The 21,244-nt window shown below is 44.2% G+C and overlaps 1 protein-coding gene across 2 annotated transcripts in view; it reads right to left on the minus strand.

Annotated features, from left to right (window-relative positions):
* The window catches only part of MXD4 (MAX dimerization protein 4), a 44,767-nt gene that overhangs the window by 18,052 nt on the left and 5,471 nt on the right, over positions 1-21,244 (minus strand). For both annotated transcript variants that reach the window (XM_063337155.1, XM_063337154.1), the window contains exon 3: positions 16,342-16,371. In XM_063337155.1, the coding sequence (XP_063193225.1) occupies positions 16,342-16,371 (30 nt within the window). The remainder of the gene's footprint in view (positions 1-16,341; positions 16,372-21,244) is intronic.

The raw sequence follows: 21,244 nt of genomic DNA on the forward strand, positions 1-21,244 counted from the left end.
AGCAGAAGTTGGTACTCAAGCATACTTGTCTCACTCCTCCTTAAGCTAATGCTTTTCTTAAAGTAAGTGTCAGGAATGATGTATTTACGGCTTTACAATAGTTTTTATAAAGTACCAAAGGTGATTCTGTACTAATTAAAACACATCTGTTTGCAAAGGCATTTAAAGAGATTATATATAAACTTCCATCTTAAGAAAACACAGAAATTCAATCATATAAAAATGGTTCTAAAGAAACCTATTTATTAATGGTCCAGATGGAATTCAGCATATCTTCAGCAAAATATTACATACGATGGAAGGTAACAACCCTCCACTCAAGTATAAAATCCTGACTCTTCCATATTTATTTCAGTTAGAAACACTTTCAATACTTTCTCAAATACATTTTTTTCCTCAAATGCATTTTTTTTCCAAAAGAGGCTCTAGCTCATGCTTGAGCTGCACAATCTATTTCAACTACACAACAAATTTGCTTTAGGGAAAAGGAAAGAAAACCTCTTAGTATTAAAGCACTGTACCATAGCAAGGCACCCAGTGTGCCGATTGCTACGAGATGTGTGAAACGCCTGCTCACAGCTGAGTGCCTCAGAGTCAAAACCAGAAAATTCAGCAGTGCCCTTACAGCAAACCTCTTGGCTTTTAATTATCCAAGAAAAGATAAGCCAAAGACCAGTGTTCTGCAATAGATGCCTTTTTTTCCCCCCATATGAAGTCTGTGCTGCAGGTGAAGATTCCTCCAACTTTGTTCCACATGGCATTTCTTGCCCATGTCTAACACCTCATAGAGGCCTCTGCAACTAAATTCAGCAGCAACACCTGGCAACGCACTGTGGCAACTAACAGGCAGAAAAAGCTGCGAGTGTCTAATTGCAGTGATTGTTATTGAATTAAATGCAACAGCCCTACAACCAGGGCAACCCCCTGCTTTATTTACTTTAGTATTAACTACGAGTTTCATCCTCGATATGCATTTTCACTGTGCTGAATATTTTGGCGCGTCTGTTATGCTAAATTGAAACCAGCCAGATAGCTCTATCAGCCAGGGAGTTGGTCACCTTGGGGTACCTCTGAAGTACCCAAACACAAGACATCAACTGCCTACAAAGGCTATGGCTGCAAGTGTATCTTACCATCACTAGCTTTCAAAGAGTCAGTGCTGCTAGGAACTTAGTCATCTGCAAGTTTTCATGTGAATACTGCTCAGAAATGTCTGGTGCTGTACCTAACGCTAAGGAATGCAGAAGAAAACCTCTGCTGCCCATTATAGAGCTTACCATTTCAATGCTTTGTGCAGTTTATCACTGAAAAATATTTAAGTTCTCTATTTCATGATATACAAATGCATACTGCAGCATTCACAGTGCATTTTATTTACTTTCAATTAGCGTCACTTCAGCCCACTTGCTGAGCCAAGACTTCACACTTTAACTTTGCCTTTTAACCTTCCAAAAGTGACGGCTTGTTCACATTTTAGAACATATGCATGAAACCAGAACTTAGTCCTACATCTTTCAGCAAACATAAGTTAAGGGAAGTATCTGCAGTGCCACAAATGTCTGCATATTTGGCCAGCTAAGCCTCTTGGCAGCAGCGTGCAGAAAGCTAGCTGGGATGCAAGCTGGGACAGGTGAATACTGGCTGGTCTGCGAGAGGGAAGCTGCTGACTCCCGGGAGAGGGGATGCCTGGTAGACCCTGGTGCTCGTGTTGTCCTCTTCTCCTCTCCCTCCTTTCCCCATCCCTCTAGTAGCTCCCAGCTGAGTGCAATGACGGCTGCCTGTCCTAAATTACAAGCACACAGCTACATCAACATTTCTTCATCTCTCAAAATGCCTACAAGCCAACGTGGATGCTTCTTGTGCTCCAGTTCCCACTGGAGGGTGGGCTGTGGTGGCCCATGCATGGCTGTAAGCCACGGGCAGCAGCTAAGATGAGCAAACAACAGCAGCTCCTGAGGCTCTCTTTAGGCTGGAATCACCGTGTAAAGCAACCTGGAGAACACCAGTGTGAGACACCGGACTGGAGCTGGTGGCTGGCCAGACCACCCACGTGCTGTCCCTTCAGGAGCGTCTCTGACAGCAGAAGCAGACAGACTGATGGGGGTCCCAGAGTCACATTTTACTTCAGCCAGCAGGAGAAATAAAAGCCCTGTGGCACAGCTAGTGCCTCTTGCCATACTGTTCCTCAACCTTCTCCCACTCAAGTTCTCCTCCTGCTGCAAAGTGAGCGTGACCTGTCAGAGGCATGTGAGATGTGACACAGGCGTCGTCCTGGCTGGTGCTACCCCACCACACACTCATCTACATGCCTGAACTGCCTGTAGACCAGCCTAGCAAGATGACAAAACCAAAATACAGTGGTGAGTTTCCAACCAGTCCTTTTCTTTCATGGGCTTGTGGCAGGCACTCAGAGGAGCACTTGTGCAAGGCAATACAGAGGCAGGACCACGTCAGCAAGGACTCTGGGGCAGGTGGGACAGCAGCAGCTCTGACCAGTATCTGTTTTAACTGATAACTGCCCCAGGCTCCACAGTATTAAGAGCTGCAGGACGGACATCTGACCACCCTCATCTCCTCTCTCCTTGTTTTTTTTCCAGACTCCTCCCTGCAGCCAGGCTTGTCCTCACAGCTCTCCCCAGGTTTCAGCCATCCCACTCTCTTAAGATGCTCTTATTTGAAAAACAGCCATGAAAGGTTTAACAGCCCTTCATTGTCTTGGTCTCAGAGATAAGTAACAGCAACATGCAGAAATTTGAGATGTGCTTCATGGGAAATGTCAATAGGAATTTAGAAGCTATACAGGGATTCCCAAAAACATCACAAACAAACATAATGCAAATTTGTCTTTCCTGGATGGTGACCACCTCAAAATTACGTGTACAGGATTCTCCATCCTTTGACCAAAGGCAATAAGATCTCTGACCTCACAAGAATCTGAGGCAACAGAAATCAAACATTACGGAAACAGCTGAAATCCCCCGCAGTATGTTTTTGCCCTTGTATGGAATTCTTTTCCTCGCGGCGGGGGGGGGGAGGAGAAAAAAAGGAGATTCTGACCTATATTTTAGCAGTTCAGCCTTCAGGTTGTGCTCACCTATAAAGAACAGTTTTCTATATTTTAAACCTTCAAGTCAATGTCAGACAAATACGAACAATTCTTACACCTCTAGAAAAGGAATTTCTGTTTCAGGTGTCTTCTATTTTTAGCCCTGTTATCTACGGATTGTCTTTTAACATTTACCTCTCAAATGCTTTAAAGCAATAGCAAAAGAGGTATCACCTGGTACCACGAGCTGAGCATCACACAGTACCTACCTAATACAGGCAGATGAACAACAGTGCCTTGTAGGGAAATACACAAGTGATGGAAATACCATTATACACACTCGAAAACAGAGTCTACAAAAAAAATAATCAGCCATGCTTTTAATAAACTTATTTAATACTTCATTCATCCAGTCTTCCACCCATTTGTTTCGCACATTAAAATGCACACATTGCAACTTAGCAGTCCTCCCAAATTAGGCCTCTCAAACCCATCTGTCTAACTGGCACTCAAGTTTCTTAGATTACGCTGCAGGGAGACTTCAGATTTTAAGTTTGTCTGCTACCTCAGAATAGTGTCAGACCCAATTAGATAAGGGAAGTGCCATTCCAAGATCATGCCATTCCAGTATCAAGCAGTTTTAATTCCCACTTGACGTTACACGGATGTACACACATACTTACACACACTCCCCACTGAATCCCCAAGAGTGGATTAGGACTCGCCACCATTTACATGAGTGCGGTAACACTTTGGTCCTCGTCAGACTTGGAACACTGCAAAGCACATTTGCACACCAAATCCAAACCCATGACATCTGTCTGCAGTTCTGCAATAGGTGTGTTTTCATTTGCCATCTTTCATGGTACTCTTGTAAGTAATTTGTTGACCATTACAGAGCATAGGTCAAAGAGAACTGCATTTATTTAAACAAGGAAAAGCTGCATAACAGAAACAGGTTTGCACTGGGTTTACGCACAGAGGGGAACAGGATGGTAACTACAATTTTCCACAAATTAACCATTCGCCAAAAGGTGGTTGAAGAGGATGCAGTCAGTCTCTTCCACATGTGGCTCTGGGGAGTGTATATGCCCCTCTCACATGGCGCTTCAGGCACAAGGTGCAGCGTGGCTCCATGCACACAAGCTACACGTTTATCAACTGACAACACCCCAGAGCAAGTCATTGCTTACAGATCAGCTCGTGGCTTGAAACCGGCTTTAATTATCAGACTGTTTCCCCACATCAAAATGCTAAGCAAGAACATCGTGTCTCAGGACAGCTGCCAACAGGAAGGATCTTAAAAAAAAGAAAAGGGGGGGGGGGAAGACTACAATGCTTAGAGAAGCCTAGAGATGTTGAGCCGTAGCACAGCACTAAGTGAAGAGCGCACAGTACGAGGCCTAGTGAGCTTTTTCTGCCTAATTCTAAACCTCCCTTTAGCCCTACTTATTTTATACGTATGTCAAATGAGGGGAGAAACGTGTTCAAGATTTATTTGGTTTTTACACCACTGTATGATGCCAAATTAAAGGAGAGGCAAGTCAAGCTGAATTATTTTAGCTAAATTAAAAACACGCATTCCCATCACACACTGAGCACGAGGCCTTGGGATGGCAGACAGACAGAATTAAGCAGCCTTTTCCTGCACCAAGTTAAATGAAGAGGGCGAGGCATTAATATCTGCAATAGTGGATACCTATGACTGTGGTTTTATTGTCTATTGTACCTCTATATCCAAATGCCAACTAAATACCAAGCGTCCAATTTAACTAGCCTGAGAGATGCTGTAAGGACTCCATGTTCCCACGTGCAGCGAAAAGAAACAACAGCAATTCACACTGCAGTTTCAAAACCTAATCAGAGTTAAGGCAACTGTATCTCCAGTTCAGCACCTAAACAATCACTTTCTCATTTTCAGAGGTAGGAAGTTTTAAGGTCTGACCGGCAAATTAAGTTCAGTGCTGTATCTTACTTCCGTTTTTGCTTTTGCTAATACTTCCTCAGCACCTGTACCTACCAAAGCTTCGTGGCCATCTTAGAGGGAGTAGCTAATGGCAGCAGCTTGAGCATGCACAAATGAAGTTAATTGGCTTTTGGGGGAAGGGAGGTGGTGGATGTTGCTGTCTTTTATCGCTGTAGATATTTGAGATGTCCTCCAACAAGACAGTGGGGGTCCCCTGGAACAACATCAAGGTGCCTGTTCCAGCCAGCCGAAGGCAGGTTCAGACCTCAAGTGAGAACACCAAAGAAAAAGAAGAAAAGAAATCACCCCAAAGTAATTAAGAATACACGTCCCCAAATGTCTTGCTGTACATCTCCAACTCCGTCATTGAAGGCTCATAATTAGAGGTGGATAGAAAAGACAGAGTGAGGTGTATATATAAACAAATTTAGGGGAAGGATTAAATGCACTGAGTGTAATTAAATATGGTCTCTTCCAAGGCTACAATGGGTACTCTTACTTTCATATGAATTAGAAGCTGAGCAACACTTATGTAATATTTCCCCCCTAGACAGTGACAAAATCATGGGACAGTGGAGAGTTGCAGATATCTGACAGTCCTGCCTCAAAGTTTAGATTTAGCTTGCCACAGCACAGATAGTGCCTTGTTTATAATTTAATTTCCGTCCTATTTCCCTTTCCATTGAACAATACAAAGCTGGTTGTCTCTGTGCCAATCAGGGTGCAGCCGAGCAGAATCTGAAAATTATCCATTTTGGGATGATAAGGTATGGAACAGCTTTTTAGAACTCTCTTTCCTTCTTCTTCTTCTTTCTTCCTCACAAAACTCAGCCCTGATTTCTTAAGCGCAGCGTACTGAGGATATCTGGCAATGGAAGGAAGAGCCACAAGTTTGGACCCACTTGCCATGTGAGTATGTAAAATCAGGCAGTGGGAACCAAGACATCTGACAGTCTATTTCAAATAACCTGTTAGCACCTAAACCCAATAACTGCTTCTAGCCAAACACACACACAACAAGCTCCCAAATTTCCCTAGCAGAAATTATTTGCTCCACCCATGCTGTTCACTTCAGCAGTCCACACAACAGCATTTACCAATCGGGATTAAGTCAGCTTATTTGGGGGAATTACAGGGTTTGCTACCTTTATGTTTTGTAAATACCAGTTAATGTGGTATGTAAGACACACAGTGTCTGTGCAGCCAGTATTTGCAAACACTGACAGTACTCCCAACTTCAATAGGAGCTGCTGAGTTCTGGCAGGAATTACATGCCAGGCAGGCCCCTTATTTAGCACCTTGTATCTTCATTTAGTTACCTAAATTGAAACATCAATGAAAGAAAAGCAGATACATTTGTTAGGCATTAATCCCAAGGTAGCAGTTTGGAGGAGAGTATTCACAAGTAGGTCCCCAACCTTTTAGAGATGTTTTACCACATTCAGATGTAGTCTTTGACTGTTCCCTGAATCTCCTGCTTTCTTGCTATAAGGTAGAACCTAATTTGGGGTTTCTTAATGTAGGGCATGTATCCTGCAACTAGAGTTACTAGTTTTCAAGTTAGAAGCATTGCAACAGATGACCTCATGTACATACATCCAAGCACACGCCTCTTCTGTATCAGCTACACCGATCTCCAGGCACTACACAATTAGTTACACTAATTTGTATAGAAAAAAATTGCATAACATAAACTAGAATTAAACAATAATATTAGCCACTTGACATCATTTGACAAGTCCTGTCACTCTGCTCTATTCTAATAGGATGTGTACACAGCTCAGTATACATGTTTCAGTTTCCATCTCAAAACACAGCACTCTATGAAGTCCCAAAACAACCCTTTCCCTCCAAAAACAGGGAGGGGCTGGGGGGAAGGAATATCTCATCCATTCTTGTGAATTGCACGGTTCTTTAGGATGAGAAAAGTCAGTTTTAACTGGATCGCATGCTTGGAGTTTTTATTTGTGTGGTTTTTGTTTTGTTTTGTTTTGTTTTCCAAAAAAGGCCCAAATTAAGCTGCTGTGAAGGAAGAGCATTATGCTTCTTCACATTTATGATCTGCTGGCTACATGTTCACGCTCACTACAGTTTCTGGAACCTTAACTACCTCCCCTGTAGCCACCCAGATGTGGTGTGGGGTTCAGCTTGCAGGCAGGCACGCACAGCTCCTACTGAAATCCCCCGAGTGGGGTGCAGAATTGGGTCCACAGCCTGACACATGCTAAACCACCATGTGTACCAAGGGGAAAAAAACAGACTAAAAATTACTTGACCTGCAAAGGAATTCTGTGTAGTAAATCCATCCACTGACAGAGACCACGAGGGGAGAGCAGCATGAGCTGTAACAGGACAGTACACATTGTTCCATCCAGAGAGAGACATTTTGAATTTGGGAACAGGCCACAGTATATCCAATACTCAAACGGGTAAGCAGCCCATGGAAAGGAACACTGAAAATAGAGCTTGAGATGCCAATACAACACGGAGGCAGGACAGCAGGGAACAGGACAAGCAACCCAGGGAGTATAGCCTAGGTTGCTCCCTTAATTTCTACTCCAACAGGGGACACTGCGTCATCAAAATTTTGTGCTCATGACATACTAGGGAGAAAATAATCCAGCCTCCTGCAGGTTTGGAGTGAATCCTGAGTGCAGAGCCAACCTTGTCTTAAACAGCCGGAGCTGCACTGCTGCTGGCTTTCAGGTGCATTTGCCACCTCTTCAAACCATGGCAGGTACCACTTCAGTACACCCAGTTTTCATCTGTGGGCTGGCTGGGATTCAGCCAAGGATTCCCAATGCATTACATAAGACTCGTTTTAGAGGCCAGCTTCTTAAAGCCCATTAGCTGCCTAAATACCTTAAAAAAAAAATAAATAAAAAAATCAAGTTCCAGCTGACTTGCCCAGATGTAGTTAAGCAACTTTAAAAGGAAAACTTTATTATTTTTTTTTTAATACCTAATTCAACAAATCTTTTTCTCCTCCAATCGAGACAGCGGTCACCACCAGGCACCTCTTCCCCTGTTGCAGGGAATCAGCACCTAGCTGTTGTCTCTGCGGTCCTGAAAGTACCTGGAAGTCTGGTACGTCTACCTCCACTTTGTACAAGACCAGCCTACTCTTTCTACCATGGTGGATAAGAACTGGCCAGGTCAAATAGCAGATGCTGAGAACATAAACCACCTTTCACATAGTCCATTAGAGGCCGACACACAATGGACTTATGTTTGGAGAGAGGGATGAACAAATTCAAGTGGAAAAAACGCATGCACTTGGTTTCTCGCCCATCTGCTTTCTGCTGGCTGTTTGGCTGGCCAGGAAGCACATGGCTTTCTGGAGCCCAGACCAGTGCAAGACTGCACTTATGCTCCGCAGTTCAAAGCCGACTTCAGCAGGAAAAAGGACATTACAGTTTAGTCAAGACTGTATTTTAGCCCATTTTTCACTGCTGAATAAAAGCTCTGTCCAAAGCACAAGGATGTGTACATCTCTGACATCTGGAATATAACTTCCTGAGCAGATTAACTTCCAAGCTTCATCTGTTTAATATACTCCTCCTTTCCAAACAAGCAGTCTAGGTGGGAAGACACTTTTGTTGGGAGTGCATAATCAGGTGAGCTGCTGTGTGCACTGAAAAGACAGCAGTTCAGTGCATGGGCATTTATAGTATCTACTGCAGCATGTAGTACAGGACAAGCCACAGGTACGGACATTTGCTGACTGCCTAAAGATGGGGAAAAGGTGAGGAAAGAATAGCATTTCAGTGCAAAGCTTTAAACCTTCTCATGTCTTTAAATCCACGGATTCGTCAGACTCAGAAACATGGGGCATTTCGACAAGAGCATAGGATTCAATTTGCAGTTTTGTGGGTCCAGTTCTATACAGACTTTGCTAAACAAGCTCCACAAAAAAAACTTACTACAGCGATTTAAGACACAAATGCCACTATATACTTTGCCCCTCTGAAACCTGTAGTTAAATGACAGATAAAAGGGGTTTTGAGTTGAGACAGATTTGCACTGGCTGAGGCAACCCCATTCACCTAACCAGCTGGCACCCTCAGAGAGGCGGTAATAACTGGGGGGGGGGGCAGGTGTGGAGAGGGGCAGCTGATGCCTAAACCATGGTAGCTGTCTTCTCACAAAGGCAAGTCAGACTCTTGAGCCATTACCTTGCTTAAGCAGTGCAAAGGTATGTTTACTGCAATTCACTTGAATTGCAATAAACCACTTCACACCAACTGGATGGTGTAACAAGTTCCTTACTTGATGAGAAAACCAGAAGAAACAGATATAATACAGAGGTTAAGTTCTGCTAGTAAGACGAGATGGTTCCCACCACTAACGTAGCAGTCACATTATCTAGATGGTTTGTGTGTAATCTGGATATGCCCTAGAAATGGCAGCAGTTTTTATAGACCCATTAGAACAATGAGATCTGTACCAGGTCAGTAAGACCCATCCAGTGCAGCACTCTCCAGGCAATAGCAGCCAAAACTGGATACTTAGGAGAAATATTAAACTGACAAAGAAGTGGACTGTACTATTCTGTACTGTAAATTAATACTGTCACTCAAAGAAGCGATCCTGCCCTCTCCCTGTGCTGGCATTTGGGTGTGCCTTGTGACAGTGAGCTGGGTCAGGAAAGTGAAGTGGCTGAAGAAGCAAGCTGCTCCCCTCCCTCCTGTGCCGGCAGCAAGCAGGACCCAGCAGCAGCGTGCAACTGGGCCGGGTTAAACTCACGATGGAAGCACTGCACCAAGACACGTACTGGGTGATCCTTCCCTGGAAGTACTTTACTTCCAGCAGCCCGTTAGGGGATTTCCTCAGTTCGTGGCTGCAACATAGCCATTCGAGGTGATGGATCAATGCAGTTATACCTTTACGTTGCATAATAGTACTAACTGCAATGGTAATTAGCGATTTTGAAAAGGCAGCCCATAATAAAAATAAACAGTAAGCATTGTTTTGGTATGCTGTTATTTCAATGACCTTTCAGTTCTGTTTCAAAACTTCCAAGTTTATCAGCAACTGGCGATTACATGCTTTGCATTAACCCTGCAATTTAGTAACATGAAGAACCACAGATAGAATTTCAAGACATCCATCTATGCACTCTCTCAGTTTATACAAGCTTTAAACTCCAAGTAACCCTGGTGGGTAAAATTAATGTTATGAATGTATCTAACTGTGTATATGTGAATGAATACAACTGTGCTCCCGGCAAGCTCATCTGCACTTCTTGCATGAGAAAATTGACTATCTATTAGAACTTAACTTCAGAGGCACCTACTCTATTTACTTTATCAACTAATACTGTACATCATAATGCTCCCATCAAAAACTATTTTTCATCAAAACCTGCATTTATATACAGATACCTATTTCATACACATGATGATGTGCTGTAACAACCTTTTTGTGGCAAGATTTTAGGTTTAAAGAATACACAAAGCAATACTCAAAACTCAGGACTGCATTGCCTTCCGCATGCAAGGGAACACTTTCAGATTCCGCCTGATCAGCACCGTGAACAATGCATACATTAGGCTCACTTGGGAAGAGGGAAAGGTTTATTTTCTTTTACCAAAAGCTTTGGTGAGTCACTGTGTCTCTTTTATTCCCCAACCTGATCTTGTACTTCTAAAAATTCACGGCTGTCTCACTCAGCTGATCCAAGCCATCTCCACAGTGGCCTCAGCACACTGCAATACAAACTATTGAGCCCTGAAACAAGAGACAACTGCTCCCTTGTCCCACCAGCACCCAGTGACTGAGCTAAACACTTGTGCACTTCTTCTCAGAGCAACTTCCACAGGAAAGCAGGGAAATGCCCCTACAGTACACCTCTCCCAACAGCAACGCCTGCCTTTTACCTCCACCCGGCTCAGCTTGCCAGCTTTCATAGAATCATTTAGGTTGGAAAAGACCCTTGGGATCATCGAGTCCAACCATCGACTCCACTCTACAAAGTTCTCCCCTACACCATATCCCTTAACACCACATCTAAACGACTCTTAAACACATTAAGGGACGGTGGCTCCACCACCTCCCTGCGCAGCCTATTCCAGTGTCTGACCACTCTTTCCGTGAAGAATTTTTTCCTAATGTCCAGCCTAAACCTACCCTGCTGCAGCTTGAACCCATTCCCTCTTGTTCTATCGCTAATTACCTGCGAGAAGAGACCAGCACCAACCTCTCTACAGTGTCCTTTCAAGTAGTTGTAGAGAGTGATGAGGTCTCCCCTCAGCCTCCTCTTCCTCAAACTAAACAGTCCCAGCTCCTTCAATCGCTCCTCATAAGATTTATTCTCCAGGCCCTTCACCAGCTTCGTTGCCCTCCTCTGCACTCGCTCCAGCACCTCAATATCTCTCTTGTATTGAGGTGCCCAGAACTGGACACAATACTCAAGGTGTGGCCTCACCAGTGCTGAGTACAGGGGGACAATCACCTCCCTCCTTCTGCTGGTCACACTATTTCTAATACAAGCCAGGATGCCATTGGCCCTCTTGGCCACCTGGGCACACTGCTGGCTCATGTTCAGCCGCTCGTCAATTAGAACCCCCAGGTCCTTTTCTGCCAGGCAGCTCACCAGCCACACTTCCCCAAGCCTGTAGCGATGCATGGGGCTGTTGTGGCCCAAGTGCAGGACCCGGCAACTGGCCTTGTTGAAGCTCATTCCATCAGCATTGGCCCATCAATCCAATCGATCCAAGTCTCTCTGCAGAGCCTCCCTATCCTCATGTAGATCAACGCTCCCGCTTAACTTGGTGTCATCTGCAAACTTACTGATGATACACTCTATGTCCTTATCAAGGTCATCAATAAAGATGTTAAACAGAAATGGTCCCAAGACCGAGCCCTGAGGGACACCACTTGTGACCGGCCACCAGCTGGATTTAACTCCACTGACCACCACTCTTTAGGACCGTCCAGCCAGCCAGTGCTTGATATAGCAGATCGTATGCTCATCCAGGCCATGAGCCACCAGTTTTTCCATGAGAATTCTATGGGGGACAGTGTCAAATGCTTTTCAAAAGTCTAGGTAGACAATGTCCACAGCCTTTCCCTTATCCAATAATCCGGTCATCTTGTCATAGAAGGAAATCAGGTTCATCAGGCAGGACCTGCTTTTGTCAAATGAGGGTCATCGCATTTTGCTTAGGGACCTGGGACGGGATCTGCCGATTCCTCCAAGCAGGAGAGCACTTGCAACTCGGATGCTGCACTGCTGAGCACTGCCGTGCTCAAGATTGCGGGTCCATCCTGCCCAAGGGCATTCATCAGCTCCCTCTTCGAATTATACTCCCACTGCTTGCCAGGAGTTTATTATTTTGGGCAATGCAGGCAGGACAACTTTTACCCCTGCTGATCTGCCCCTTCCCTCCTTGAATAAAAAAACACCAAAAGAAACCCCAAAGAATAATATAAACAGTTTGACCGAAGCAGGAGATAACCATCCATCTAGATCAAGCTGTACCATGGTCACCCAGCCAAGGCACTCGTTCAGCTCACACGGTGCCAGCTTGGGGACAGCAGCACGTGGCTTGCCAATTTCAAGGCACGGTTTTATTAATTTCCTCACTAATTCTGAAAAGCTGTTCTTTAAAAACATTCAGTTTCACAAGCTATTTTCAAAGACTTAGCCATAGAAATGACAAGATCTTGAAGTCCTCCTGCAGCAGAGCTCCTCACAGCCAGGCAGGGGTGAAATGGCTTTCTCACCGAAGAAGCCCTGATGGCGTGGTCCTGGTATCCCTCATCAGGGCTCCATCTGCTTCCGACAAGAAAGGATGGACTATGGCAGTGAGGTGTCACTTCCTCCCGCAGCCCTGCGCAAGCTGGGGGGACAAGTCCACACATGAATAGCAGAGGGCGGATGACTCACTGCCTTCACAGAGCAGCGGGAAGATTCTCAGTACAATCTCCAGGGGGATATACCTTGGCTTTTACATCGTAATGTAGAACTAGTAAAACTGATGCAAATAAATGAGATTATGCTGTGTCTTTTTAAGAAGCTTGAGTCCCTCAGGGATTCTTGTATTTTTTACACTATGAAAGTTGAATTCCTCTGTACAGCTGTCAGGTTAGGTCGATTTAAAAAACTGCCTTGCAACAAGTCGTGATTACCAATGTACTTGGTATTTACGTTGCTCTGTGAAAGCCTACTGATATAATGCTCTGGCTGGAAACAATAACAAAAAATACATACATGAATACGCATGTATATATTTGCCATTTGGAACTAGTTACGTATGTGTGCCATTCTGATTGACCTGTCTGTAATTATTAAAATATCTTCTAGAACCTCATCTGTCCTTAGGATAGAAGATTTCCTGCCTTCCTCGTTTTACGGGGTTTCCTATTTCATGGCTTTCAGATGCAAACCTCAATCACACAGGACCAAGACAGGACTGTCGTTACTGGGATGAGTCCTTTCAGTTTCACTATAATGTACAAACACAGAAATTCTGAGCAGGGTATTCTAGGGAGACTTAAAGCAGAGAAAAAGGAATTTTATGTATGAATTGCTAACAAACGCTTTACCATAATTGTAGCCTGAATTCTATCATGTAACAAGAGGTTTTGTTGGAATTATGTCTCTGCTTGCATTTGCCTTTCTCTGAGCATCCTCTCAAGAGAAAAGAGACCCAGCAGTAGAAAATGCAAATTAAAGTACTGGTGCCAAACGTCCAAGTCTGCACACACAGAGAGATCAACCACTGCCATTCCCACTGACATCAAAACCAGAGAAAAAACCTCTTATGTGCAACACCAATGCATAATCTGAACAGCACCACGTACCAGTACACGGCTATTGTGGCTTTCTGGTTAGTGGCAGTTCTGGCCACCCTCATCCAGGACACAAAGGCCCTGTAAATGAGGAAGCCATTTCCCTGCCCTCCAGCGCTCAGTCCAGCCCACAGATACCACGTGAGGGACTGGGCAAGGAGGAGGATATGAGTAGCCATCTCCTCTCTTCCTCCTTGACAGGCTCTTGTGAGATAACCAAGTGTGTCTCAGCCAGAAGCATCATGGCAGTGGTGAGTCAAAGGCACTGGTCCTGGAAAGGATTTACCTCCAAAATCAACATCTAGAGCTTCACAGCCAGCAGGGCAGGGCTGCGCGAGGGGAAGAGGACGGGCTCTGCTGCAAGGACCAGCTGCTATGGGGACTCCCTAAGGCTGTGAATCTTGCATTAAACTTTACAAGATGCTCAGTGGATTTTAATGCAATTTTAGTAAAACAGAGTAAAAAACAGTACTATCAGTATTATCAGCTCATACACCGACAGTGCTAGAGGAGGGGGTTGTTAAAAAAAAAATAAATTAAAATTGCAAGAGTCCTTCGCACCAATACGTTAGGTAACTACAGTTGTGCATACCTGATCTGCTTTTGTGAACACCTGTTTGCACACACAAGGATCTTGCACTAATTTGCAGGTTCTCACCAGGAATAATAAAATCTGGCTTCGAGTACAGTGTAACTGTAGGAGGTACAGCAAGCAGCAGCAGTTACAAATATTAGTCGTATAATCACAAGACATACCTTGCAGTTTACCTATTTTGACCTTGAGATGGCAGAGAAAGAAAAGCTAGCACAGCAAATACTATATGGTCCAGCTACTACAAAGATACAACACAGAACCAAAACTGAGAACAGAGATTGAACAATTAATAGATTCTTCTTCTGCCCCTGCATCTGCTGCAAATGCTGCTGTGCCTCATTCACTGTGCTGCTTAACCGTGTTAAGGCAGAGCAGGGGGAAGAAGAGGCAACTCCATGCTCAGGTTATAAAAATGACTGGAAGAAAAACCAAAAAAGGACTATGTAGTTTAGATGGTGACAAGTCAGTAATGATGGAGCAGGGGAAAAGGAAGAAATGGAACAGAATATCTGGAAAGATGACGGAAAAAAAAAATGAGAGTGAGAAAGAAGCACAGTTGGGGCCAAAGATTTTTATTTTTTTTTAAGTAAGTGTGACCAAAGGACAGAATTTTGCATGAAGTTATTTTCCTGAAGACTCTGTCAGCAGAACTTTTGCCAGCTGATGTCACTGCCTTAGCCAATGCACTGCATTCTCCAGCCCAGGCCTGTGTTTGTGCGCTTGAGCCTTCCCCAGTTCCTCTCATCTCTAGGATGACCACGTGGCTATCAGGCAGGGCTACAGTTTACTCGTATTACAATTAAACTACAGGAAAGCATGTAGGCATGCAAGGGAAGTGATGGTCTAGCTGCTACATAACTGCGTCCACAGAACAGCGCACACACAAAAAAAAACAAACCCGTGAGTTCAATCTTGTTGTGCCATCAACCACGTTTCACGTATTGAGAAGCATGCAAAGAGGTTTAAGTCATATTCACACATACACCCCTTGCTTTCTTTGGATGCACGAAACCTGAAAGACCACAAGCTACACAAAAAAGAACAAAAAGCTAGCTGAAAGAGAGTTTGTCCTGCTGCCTGAATGGTAAGTGAAAGGCAGCGATCCCACAGTGAGGGTGCCACGGCGCTGCCCAGCTGGGGAACCGAAAGCTGGTGAGAAGATGGGCACCTTCTGCACCCAGCAGCTCTCTGGGAGCACCTTTCACAGAAGCGGTGCCCAGGAGACTTCCTACAGCTAAAAAGCCCATCTGCAAACAAACTCTGACAAGATACAATAGATGGTAAAGGCTGCCTCCAAAACTATGCAAACGTGAGTTCTTTAAAAATCGGGTCTTCAGGGTCTAATGAATGTCCTTGGTAAGTAAGTACAGCTTTTCACAGCACTGGATAGCCAGAACCAGGGCTGCAGCTCAGGAGTTGCTGATTTCTAGCCCACAGACAGCTCTTTGGACAGGACACATACCAGCAAGGAAGCAGACGGAGGGGGAAAACGTATCTGTAGGTACTTACATGCAAGATGAAAATTAACTGCACTTTAGGCATACTTTAAAAAAAACATAGAATAACCCTGTGTGACATATTGTTCCCCGAAAATCATCCACCTTAATCACAAAATACTTTGATTGTACTTATAGCATTTAACACCTCTAGCAAACAGATGCTGTAATCAGATTCTTTATTAGTAACAATATGGTTAACCAGTTACAGCATTTATCAGTCTGAAGCTAATTACCAGGGGTCTTTCAAAAATAGGATACCAAACAACAGAAAAAAAGCCAAACGATATTATACCTATTAGATTTTAGTTGATAAAAAAGCCCAACTTAATAAACTATTCAGAGCAGAATCAAAACAATTTCAACAAAATATTCTTCAATATGCATGGTAATTCTAATGACAGACATATATCTTTTAATTATTTTTTTTCTGAAGACTTACCTATGTTTTTCTAGCTCGTTGTGTGATGACCTATTAAAAAGAGAAAAGAAATATTAGAGAAAAGGACAGATACCAAGATTTAGAATATTTAAAAGCCAGCACCTGCATAAGTTGCAAAAGAGCTCTTTAAAACACGTATTTATATGGATTATGAAACAACTTCACTGTTAAATTGGTTCACTTTTACATCCTTTAGATACTTCAAGGTATCAACTTAATTTCCATGAGTAAACCGTGGGTTTGGGGGGGAATTATAATAAATTTGCATTTATTAACGTTCAATAGATTCAGAGACAGAATTGGACATAAAAAACTGAGCAGGTTAGTAATAAAAACAGCCCACAAGATTTTTATCTGTGAAGAAAAATTATGAGGGGGCAGAAAGTGTTAGAAGATCTAAATGGCAGCAGGTAAGAGTAAAAAGCACCCAAAAAGCCAGCTCGCAAGCCCACAGAGAAGCAGAAAGAAAAATCAGCAGCTAACCACTGCTGTTGCTGTTCACATCTTAATGGCAAAAAGAGAAGAATCCTCTTAATTATTCTGAGTCTACAAACAGAAAAAAAGTAATAAAATCATGGTCCCTGAACTGACCACATCTGTATGCTATTCTTTTCCAATCTACTATGATTTGAGATTATTTTCCCCCCCTTCTCCCGTGACAATCAATACCTCAGGTTTTTTGCCTTTAGAAGGCAGCCCTAACTTCTTGGAGATTCTTTTTTTAATTGGCTCAGTTGGAAATATTAATTTTATTTATTTACACAGCTTAGATTAGAAATTTTCCTAAAATTAAGTTATCGTCACCACTTCAAAACCTGCCACTTCCCAGACCTCTAGTTTTGTCCAACTGAAAACACTCTGAAAACACTGCCAGTACGTAAGGATCAAAAGGTACCGAGGCAGTGGCAGCTTTTACAGCTGGCAGATTACATCAAAGCAGCTCTTCTGTAACGTGCTGTAACCCCTGCCTGCATCTGGGCATGATGCGCTGACCGAGATGGCTTTGTGGAGGTGCAAGTGCACAGTCCATCGAGCGAGCAGAGACATCCCAGGGTGAGAAATTCTTCCTGCACGAATGCACGACCTGCCCAGTGGCAAGCCATTCTGCCTCTCCCTGCCGCACACGCGCAGCCAGCTGGTTGCTGCGGCATACCTAGGTGTTACTGATGACGAAATCTCTCCGGACACAGAGAGGGGGGAAAAAAGAAAGCAAAGCTCATGCAAAGAAATAACCAATGAACAAATCCACAAGCAATTTATTTCAGCCCGGCGCAGCTCCTGATCCTGCAAGGAATTAAGCAAACTGCCCCTCTGCAGGTAGAAGAAAACTCAAATGCGTACAAAGTTCAGCACTGATGTTAATCCATTTTCACTGGAAAGCATCCCAGTATTGTAACCAAGCCATCAGCTATGTCAACCATTACCTGCTAAATGTTTCCGAAAAGCCTATGAATTTCATTTTTTTTAACTTGTTGCATCAAGTGAGCCACAATCAGGTAACGTATGTGTTCCTACTGTGCCGTGCTCCTGACCAATGCAGCAACACTGAAACTGTTTTACACGTATTCTATGCTACATTAAAAGGTCAAGGTGGGCTGGGTTTGCTGTGATTTACTGCCTTTGCCATTTGACCATAATAAGGGAACATTGTTTTTATTTTCCTACTCCTACACACACAGAGATAGCTCAAACCTTTTCTCCATGAAAAGTGACAAACACTATGCCAAATCCGCCAACATTTACGAAAACACACAGAAAATGTAAGTTCAGGAGAAACCATTCTCCCCAGACACCCCCAACGGGCCTGCCAAAGGCACAAAGACACTGTTCGCAGGGAGCTCTGGGAGAAAGGAAATACAGGCTGGCCTAGATTCAGCCCTATGGCATGACCTCCCCGAACTTTTTGGCAATTATACACAAGATGTACACACGATCACTGTAACTAGCCAATTCTGACCTGCCTGCTGTAGAGGAGCTTACACCCAGCTCCAGTGAGCGTGCATGGGGCCCGTGCACCACCAGGAGAACCACTGGCCAAGAAATTCAGCCTGCACAGAGTATTTTGCTGGGTTAAGAGAGGATGCAATGAGTACCTGAAGTCCTTCCGCATGCAGTACACCTACAAGGCACCTCTGGCTCACCAAGGGTGACCCTGATGTTCGCCTGGTCCTGCCAGGCCAGTTTTGGGTCTAGGGGGCATAGCTGCCTGCTCTGGTTATGCGAGCTACCAAATGGAGTGGTGGCCAACACGTGCCTCTTTGCGATGCAGAAGCCTAATCAACGTGTGCAAACACAGGCACCAGCTACACACTTCAGGAGGTGCAGAAAGGCTGACTAATGCCTCAACTATCAGGCCCTATCCAGGAACCAAAACGGAGAGCTTTGACATTTACCTGACAGTTGCTCCATCTTCAGAACAGGCTAAATACCCTATTATAAGCATGGTTTATTTTTTTGTTGGGTTTGTTTTCAGAAGAGATGATACTCTCTCTAAAATTTTTTTATTCTCTCCTTCACTGTCTACAGCACAGTATATTGCAAGAATAACCATCATCTTCTGCTCTTCATGCAACCTGAAGCAAGGAAAAAACCCATAAGAATGGGTCTACACACAAACCAGCAGCCCAAGCAGTACCTCCATTTTAAAACAGAGTCTTTTATTACTTCAGTAAAAGGTAAGGTGGGGGCCTGGACTAAGAAGATACATGGATATCCATATTTATATAGAAGAGACAGATGTACAACTGTGGTTTTCAGACAAATGGTCTAGTGGAGCCCTTCAAAAGTGGCTGCAAGAGAAGGAAGACTTCTGGTGTTTAGCTTAAGTTCAGTATATCAGGTTCTGTATCTCCAGTCAAAACCTGGGGAGTTGGGGTAGCAGTGATGAAGGAACGGTGTCAATAAAAAGGTTCAGATAAAAATTAAGGGGAAAAGCCAACAATAAAAAACATCATCAGCAAAATCACAGACTCAGAAGGAAGAGATCAGCAATGCTGCTGCTTAGACTACATTGTTGACCTGAGACAGCCCTAATATCCCTTTAGCAAATGCCAAGCAGTTCACAAGCTATGAAGTAGTAGTTAAATTTTGAGAATAAATTGTCAAAAGAAGACCTGAAGGAAGGGGAAGGAGCCAAGTAAATGCAGTTGTTAGTTTGCAAGATGCTGTGCCACTTCCAACATCAAGTCCTGAAGGATGTCCCCTTCCACCACCCTCCCTCCCCTGAACAAGACTTCTAGGTAATCCTGTTTGAGCACGTAGTTGATGCAACGTTCATCACTATTAGGACAGGTGCTAATTGAGATGATAAGACTAACCCAGGAAAGACAAGCCCCCCCGCAAAAGAGTAACTTTCTACCAGTTTACAGGTAAGGCAGCAGGAACTGCCCACACGTGTACCAAGCTGAGATTTCACCATACACATGAGGCACTGCCTGTTTGGTTACTAAATCATCTTCCCTTACTCCTCCATCCATTTGCCCCACCAGACACTGCATCTTGTTGGAAGGAAACCAGCACCAACTCCTGACAAAAGCCAGGACATATCAGCAACACTGCTGAAACTTCTTCCCCAAGGCTAATGGGAGCCAGGTCCAGGCCACAAGTCACTGATACCAGGTGCCAATGCATTTTGAAGTGCTATAGGGAGCGCAGCAGGCTAGTTAACCAAATGCTTAAAATGGTGGCAAGAGCCTTGCCCACGCCAGGGCTTTCTGGTGCAGGCAGGGCTGGCAGGGTGTTGAGAACCCACGGGCAGAGGACACAACTCCACCTAAGGTCACACAGCACTTGGAGGGCCACATGCAAACTGCATTGCCTGCACTTCACCTTCTGTCCAGGCCAAAAAGAGTAAGAACAGAGCAAGAAGTTTTACAAGGGACTACACACTAAGTGTCTGCATCTGATTCCCACTCCCAAGGGTGCAGGTGGGCATAGACTCACAGTCTTCTCTAGCTGTGACTGCGACACAGCTTAAGGCTGCAAGGATCCCAATTCGCTTCCAGGGAATTTCCTGTCCGCACACACAACCTGGCGAGGGACGCACCTGCAAATATTACAGCCCACCACCCAAATCGCCTGAAATGAGGAGTGGTGCAGCAATAAACCTGCACATAAATAGACATCCTGCCCAGTATTCACTGCTCTGGGGTCATCGGGTTTTTTTCCATTTGTTTTAAACTGGACACATCACTTACAGCTTGTTGAAGAAACAGCCTGTATGGAATTAATCCACTAAAAATTACTTTTGCATTCTCCTCATAGCAAAATTTAACCAGCCCTGCAGATTCAGCTGGGATCTGGGAACCAGGCATACTGGCACAGCCTCGACACAGAGCTCTGGCTCCAGGACCTCATTCGAGCTTGTGCTGCCACATGCTTGTGGCGGCGAGGTCCCAACACGCTTCTATTAAGGTGGCATTTTGTTTTCCTCAATTGCACGAATCCTGCAACTCTTAGACATGGCAGACCTACTGCAGTTCCTCAGAGGTGACAGACCAGTTGGTGAGACCTATTATATTGGGACTAAAATGCATCCATTTTAAGAACAAGTGCGGTGATATTTCTGTACCTCTTCCACCAGCTTTAGGAAAGCAAACACAGAGGGATCTACCGAATTCAGAAAGCCAGGCAAAAAAGCAGAGGAGCCATGTCTGCACAGTCTGCTTTGCAGTGTTTTATTCTCGGCCTCACGCAAAAAAAAAAAAAATTCAGGAAAAACAAAATAAAAATCAGGCTGTGATCCCTAAGCTGCTTTGTGTGGTCACAGAATAACATCTGCATGGAGCAAGGGGCTTGCTCTGCAGGCCACAGGTTGACCCTCACCATGAGCCAACATTAACAGAGGAATTCGGACATTAGGCTCTGTTTTTATTTGAAACACCAAATGCAGCTTTCATCTTTT

The sequence above is a fragment of the Chroicocephalus ridibundus genome, chromosome 5, assembly GCF_963924245.1.
Source record: "Chroicocephalus ridibundus chromosome 5, bChrRid1.1, whole genome shotgun sequence".
NCBI lineage: Eukaryota > Metazoa > Chordata > Aves > Charadriiformes > Laridae > Chroicocephalus > Chroicocephalus ridibundus.